This window comes from Hypanus sabinus, chromosome 5, assembly GCF_030144855.1.
Source record: "Hypanus sabinus isolate sHypSab1 chromosome 5, sHypSab1.hap1, whole genome shotgun sequence".
NCBI classification, from domain to species: Eukaryota; Metazoa; Chordata; class Chondrichthyes; order Myliobatiformes; family Dasyatidae; genus Hypanus; species Hypanus sabinus.
Window position 1 is genome coordinate 180,321,196 of NC_082710.1, and position 7,200 is coordinate 180,328,395.

A 7,200-nucleotide genomic window follows, 5' to 3' on the forward strand; every position below is an offset into this window, starting at 1 on the left:
AAGTCTCCTCAGAATAAGGTTTAGCATCACTGGCTGTTTTGTGGCAGCAGTACAAAGCAATGCATAATAATTTAAAAGCTATAAATTGTAGATGGTACTTTGATAATAACCTTACTTTGAACTTCAGTTTGAACATTAAGACATGCTCCCTGATCCAGGCAGAAACTTGGTAAATAATCCTCTGTGCCCTCTTTAAAGCCTCCACATCCCAAGGACATGTGGATTGGTGGGATTAATTAGGCACTGTAGTTTGTGTGGGTGGGTGTTGAAGTTGCCAGGAGTGGGAACAGGATTAGGTGGGCTGAGGGGCGGTTGACGGTCAGCAGTGACTCAGTGAGCCACAGGGTCAGTTCCTGTGCTGGGAGGCTTGAGGCAGAGTGCAGTCTGTCTGGGTAACACCAGCCCACGAGTTAACCCCTGAAGCCCTGGAGCAAAGTTGTTGAAACTTACACAAGCAGAGGTTGGGGAGAAAACTCAACATCAGGGCAAGTTATAAAACCCACCTATCTGGACCCCACTGTTCCCTCTCTCCCGATCCCACCCGTCAAACAGTGAGGGTCTTTGGGGTATGCTGGGGACTCGTTTGGGTTGGAGCATTGGTTTGGAGAAGGACTGTGAGGGGCTTGGCATACAATGGAGACTCATTCAGGTGGGTGAGTTGGTTTGGAGAGGACAATGAGGGATTTTGCAGTATGATAGAGACTCACTCAGGTGGGAGAGTTGGTTCGAAGGACAATGAGGGACTTTAGGGTACGATGGAGACTCATTTTGGTGGGTGAGCTAGTTTGCAGAGGACAATGAGGGACTTTGAGGTACGATGGAGACTCATTTGGGTGGGTGAGTTGGTTCGAAGGGCAGTGAGGTACTTTGGGGTATGATGGAGACTCATTTGGGTGGGTAAGTTGGTTTGAAGGACAATGGAAGATTGGGTTATGATGGAGACTCATTTGGGTGGGTGAGTTGGTTCAAAGGACAATGAGGGACTTTGGGGTACGATGGAGACTCATTTGGGTGGGTGAGTTGGTTTGAAGGGCAGTGAGATACTTTGGGGTACGATGGAGACTCATTTGGGTGGGTGAGTTGGTTTGAAGGACAGTGAGGTACTTTGGGGTACGATGGAGACTCATTTGGGTGGGTGAGTTGGTTTGAAGGACAATGAGGGACTTTGAGGTATGATGGAGACATTCAGGTGGGTAAGTTGGTTTGAAGGACAATGAGGGACTTTGGGGTACGATGGAGACTCATTTGGGTGGGTGAGTTGGTTTGAAGGGCAGTGAGGTACTTTGGGGTACGATGGAGACTCATTTGGGTGGGTGAGTTGGTTTGAAGGAGGTGATTCACATGAAACCACTCCCTCCAGTGTCCTCCAGCCAATTTCTGGGAAACGGCCCACCCTCCAGTGGGGGTACACATTGGAGGAGGCAGCACCTACCTGATGGCTCGGCCCACTTGGAGGAGTTATCAGTTCCCTGTGGAGGAAAAACAAAGCAGAATTAAGAGCTTGTTTGTATCTGTGCCACAGCGGGGACAATAGTTGCATCCCGATTTGGATTCAGTTATTCATTGATCTCATGCACATCGTTTCTGTTGACAATGAACACGACTTCAGGATGGCACTCAGCACAATATCATGGGCTGAAGAGACTGTACTGTTTGATGGACTATGTGCTGGCGAAAGGCTGCGAGGTGTCACCATGCATTCCGCTGGCCATTGCAGCATGTCTACCTTGTTCAGCAGAACACAAACAACAAAAGCATCCCCCTTTCCACACACACACACACACACACACACACACACACTCACACACACTCACACACACTCTCAGACACTCACACACACACACACACACACACACACACACAGACACACACACTCACACACACAGACACACACACACACACATTCACACACACACTCATATACACACACTCACTCTCAGACACTCACACACACACACTCACACACACTCTCAGACACTCACACACACACACACACACACACACACACACACACACACACTCTCAGACACTCACACACACACACACACACACACACACACACACACACACACACACACACAGACACACACACACACACACACACACACACACACACACACACACACACACTCACCAAGTCATACAGCTCAGAAACAGGCCCTTCAGCCCACCCAGTGTATACTGACCAAGGTTTCCATATCACTCGAAACCTTTCCCACCCACGTGCCTGTAAGTGTTTTTAGAATTTTGCGAATGTACCTGCCTCAGCTGCTTCGCCTGGAAGCTGAGTGGATACACTGACCACCCTATGGATCCTATTAAGTTCCTCCACACACGTTAAACCCGTGCCCTCTAGTTCTTAATTGCCCAATCTTGGAAAAAAAGACTGTGCACATTCATCTTATATATGCCCCTCATGATACGCCTCTGGAGCATAGAAGCTTGATAGGCATATGAGGGGCCTAGATAGGGTAAATGCCAGCAGGTTTTTTGTACTGAGGCTGGTTGAGACTAGAACTGGAAGTTACAGGTTAAGGATGAAAGGTGAGGAGAACCTGAGGGCGAATTTCTTCACTCAGGGGGAGGTGAGAGTCTGGAACGAGCTGCCAGTAGAAATGATGAATGCAGGTTTGATTGCAATAGTTGAGAGGTTTGTACATGCATGGGGGTGATGGAAAGGGTATTGTCTATTGTCTATTGGTATGCAGGGCTATGGTTCGGGTGAATGCTGATGGGACTAGGCAGAATACTAGATGGGGTGAAGGGCCTGTTCTATGCTGTAGTGTACTTTACATCTCTATAAGGTCAGCTGTCAGTCTCCTACAATTAATTGTTTTTAAGAAGCCTATAACTCTGCCCTCAAGACCTGACAACATTGACGTAAATCACTTGCCAACTTAATGATGCTTTTCCTGTAGCTGGGCGACCACATCTGAACACAAACTTCAAAATGCAACCTCAACCCACCCTTAGCACTGGAACCCCTACAGAGAAGCACTGCTACACTCCTGACTGACACTCGGGCTGGTCCTCCAGACTATTAGACAGGTCCTCCAGATTGTTCGTCAGACCAGTCCTGCAGGCAGCTAATCACTGGTCCTTGCTACTGGCAAGCCTTTCCCTCCCACCCTCCCTCTCCCCCAGCCAACACTGACTCATTCTTCTTCTCTTCTTTCTCTGCACCCTTTCACAACCATCTCTCCAGCTTCAAACCCCGTCTCCTCCCCTCCAGTGAAAGGCTGTTTACTGCCTCCCCCACGCCGATGCTACATGCCCTGCTGAACATTCGTAGCATTCTCTGGCTTTCTGCCTTAATCAGTTCCTGAAGACTGACGCAGGCCTCGAGGTGTTTAAGTATTAGCCATGGCTATTAACTGACTGAGCGATACGTGGGACTGAAAGACTGAGGCACAACTGAGACTTAGAGTGCAGAGCAGATTTACAAGGATGTTGACTGGATTGGGGAGCATGCCTTATGAGAATATGTTGAGTGAACTCGGCTTTTACTCCTTGGAGCGACGGCGGATGAGAGGTGACCTGACAGAGGTGTATCAGATGATGAGGGGTATTGACCGTGTGGATAGCCAGAGGGTTTTTCCCAGGGCTGAAATGGCTAACATGAGGGGACATAGTTTTAAGGTGCTTGTAAGTAGAGAGAGCATTCTGACTGCTTTGACCATGGTGCATAGATTTGGAAACAGCTGCAGAGAGTTGCAACGGCACACGGTAACATCACGGACACTAGCCTCCCCAGCATCCCGAACACATTCAAAAGGCAGGCACCCTTAATTAAGGATGCCCATCACCCAGGTCGTGGCCTCTTCGCATTACTACCATCAAGGAAGAAGTACTGGAGCTTGAAGAAACACATTCAATATTTCAGGAACAGCGTCTTCCCCCGCCATTTGATTTCTGAATGGACAATCAACCCATGGAGACTTCCCTTTCTTTTTGCGCTGCGCTTACATTGCAGTGTATCGCTGCCACAAAATAACAAATTTCACTACATTTGCCGCTGATATTAAACCTGATTCTGCCGAAAATGACGTATTCCATTGTAGGTTTCGATCTTTTAATGAACACGTGACAAATACAGCTAATCTCTCTTTCTCTGCCTTGGGATGCGGCAGGAGAGCGGGACACCTGTGGGAATTAGGCTATTTGTCCGCCGAGTCCCTTCTGACACCATTACCTTCCCAAACCCATCTGCCTTCTCCCCGTAAGCTTTGACGCCGTTCCTTATCAAAGAAACTATGCCCAATGACATGGCCTCTTCAGCCATCTATGGCAATGAATTCCACAGATCTGGCTATAGAAAATTTCTGTTCTAGAGGGATATCCTTTTACTGTGAGGCTGTGTTCTCTGGCGAGGACTATGAGTCACGCTTCTTGCTTTACCTGGGCACTGGTCCATAGGTGGCAGTGCGAGATTGTGAGCTGTTCGTAATTCTTCGAAACCATTTTTTAGTGTGTTCACTTCATCGCGCTTCTGAATAAAGAATTGCGCGCTCTCCCCGGAGCTGCGCCCAGTTACACATCGACAATTATCCCAGAGTAACCTTGACCTCACCAATTCTGGACAATAGTCTCGGATTGGAAACGAGGCCTCTGCTTCTCCCTTCACAGAAGTCGCCTTATTTGGTGAAGGTAAACCCTGCAGAGCCTGCCCTTTCTCGGTCCCGCTGACACGCACAGGACTGATTCTGGGAACCACTGTGCAGGGTTCGATACCGAACTTCCCTTTGGGATTATCCCACCCGAGCAGGAACAGGATATCAGATAGTCCAGGAAACGGACATCGGATATTACTGATGGGGAAATTCCTCTCTCCTCCCCTCACCCCACAGCAACCCCCCCACCCCTCAGCAACCCCCCCCCCCGCCCCCCACCCGCTGAAGCTCTCTTGGTATGGGAGTATCATTGATTAGCCCCAGGGCATGTCAAGAAAGTCAGGCTTTGAGGCACGGCCATTCTTTCAATGTAGGAGACACAGCAAGATCCCACTAGCACGCAGGCGTGGGGGCGTCGCGGCCAGGGAGCTCCGAGATTGCAGCTGACTGTGGCGCAGGGCTGCGGACCCATCCTAATGAGAGAGGTGCGCTGGCCGTGAACCGAGCAAGGACGGTTGTCATTTCAGCTACAGACCCGTGGCAGTAATTGTGTTCACCACCCACGCCGTGGTGGCTTAACACTTCATAGGGGGTCATCTCCGTCGGCTGTCCATCACGCTTTCCCCATGACTGTGCGGGTCTACGCCTGGTGCTCCGGTTTCCTCCCACATTCCAAAGACGTACGGATTAGGGCAGCAGAAACATTGTAACCCTTGTGGCTGACCCAGCGTATCCTCGGACTGTCTTACAATCTTAAAATATCAAAATGATATTTTGCTCTGTTTTTTTTTAATTGTTCGATGTACAAGTGACAGATGAGACTAAACTGTAAAACAAGCCTGATCTGCCCCCGACTCAGTTCTCCACTGTTCCACTTCTCCATCACCATCCACATCTCTGATATTACAAGGGTTCCCAACCTGGAGTCCACGGACCCCTTGGTAATGGGAGTGGCCCAAGGCAAAAGAAAGATTAGAAGCTTGAATCTGCGTCATTTTAATACCCTCCCACGACTCAACACCTCGGGCAGAGAATCCCAGGGAGGAAATCCCTACTAGCCTCCCCACCATGGAAGATGATGCCTCGAGAAGGACCGTCTCAAAATAAGACATGCCAATTCTCATTAATGCCATCAGGGAGGACATGCAGGAGCCTGCACTTACTCACCATTTTAGGGCCATAGATTTCTGAACGGTCAATGAACCCATGAACACCACCTCACTGCTTTGTCTCCTTTGCACAAGTTATTTACTTTATAGTGCTTCTTACTGTTTCACTGTACCGCTGCCACAAAGCAACAGAGTTCAGAACACGCTAGTGATTTTAAAAATGCATGTTTCCAATTCCAGCAACGTGTTGGCGTGGCCTAGTGGGCAAGGCATCAGACTAGTAACCTGAAGGTCACTGGTTCGAGCCTCAGCTGAGGCAGATGTGATTGTGTCCTTGAGCAAGACACTTAACAACACATTGCTCTGCGACGTCTCCGGTGCCAAGCTGCATGGGTCCTAGTGCCCTTCCCTTGGACAACATCGGTGGCGTGGAGAGGGGAAGGCGTGCAGCTTGGGCAACTGCTGGTTGCTCCCATACAACCCTGCCCAGGCCTGCGCCCTGGAAACTCCAGGAGCAGATCCATGGTCTCTCGAGACGGACGGATGCATATACTGCTCTTGTAAACATACTTCTTTTTGTTCAAAACTCCTCTGTATTTCCTCTCGGAAATATCTCCTTATCTACTAGAGCAGCAGCTCTGGAAGGGAAAGGGCTCTCGACCCACTGAGTACCTCCAGAGATCCTGTGTTGTCCCGGGTCTCATTTCCGACCCTCTCCCAGAATCCAACACGCTTCCACAAGATTGCATATCACTGTTTTCAGCATTAAAGAATATCCATCTGGCTATTTTCCATTTATGACAGGACAACCCTCCCATCCCAGAAACCAGCCGGAATCGCATTTGGCTCTGCTGGCTCTGGGTTGGATTTGCTTTCTTAACTGAGGGAGGTACCTACAAAACCTGTATACCGGCGAGCCCTTGTTCCCTAACTGTTTCTGATCCTGATCCCCCCTCCCTCCCTGCCCCTCCTTCTCTCTCTCTCTCTCTCTCTCTCTCCCAGACTCTCTCTCTCTCTCTCTCTCCCAGACTCTCTTTCTCTGTCTCCCTTTCCCTCTCACTGACAATGTCCCTGTCACTCTCCTCCCGTACAACTCACCTGGTGGTTCGATGCCAGCTGGCTGTCACACTTGAAGTACACAACCAGCAGCGCAGTGGTTGGTATAGAGAGCGCCAGTGTCAGTAACACCGTGACGAACACCGACCCTAAGCCAGCTGCATCCCCCTCCGCAGCCTGCCCCGTGCGACCCATTCTCCCTGGTCCCGGACTCGCCCCTGTCCAGTCTCGCAGTGACAGTTCGAAGCACCGCGCCTCCTATTTTCAGCTTTCTGCGTGAGGTCCCGCTATCCGCCTTCGGGTCCGCCCACAGATTCCGACTCACCGAGGTCGCTTACTTTCACTTTGCGAATATGCCGGGGATCTCCCCCCTCCCCGCACCCCCCGCGAGGCCGTCAGATGAGGGGACAACATCAGGGGCTGCA

General features: G+C 50.1%; 1 protein-coding gene across 3 annotated transcripts in view; it reads right to left on the reverse strand.

Annotated features, from left to right (window-relative positions):
* Positions 1–6,993, reverse strand: part of LOC132394687 (lymphotoxin-beta-like) — a 28,749-nt gene extending 21,756 nt beyond the window's left edge. For all 3 annotated transcript variants that reach the window (XR_009512401.1, XR_009512400.1, XM_059971057.1), the window contains exons 1-2: positions 6,818–6,993; positions 1,433–1,469 (exon numbers count right to left, since the gene is read on the reverse strand). Coding sequence is in view for 1 of the 3 variants with exons in the window: in XM_059971057.1 (XP_059827040.1) it covers positions 1,433–1,469; positions 6,818–6,970 (190 nt within the window). In the remaining 2 variants the exon portion in view is untranslated. The remainder of the gene's footprint in view (positions 1–1,432; positions 1,470–6,817) is intronic.
* Positions 6,994–7,200: the final 207 nt, after the last annotated feature.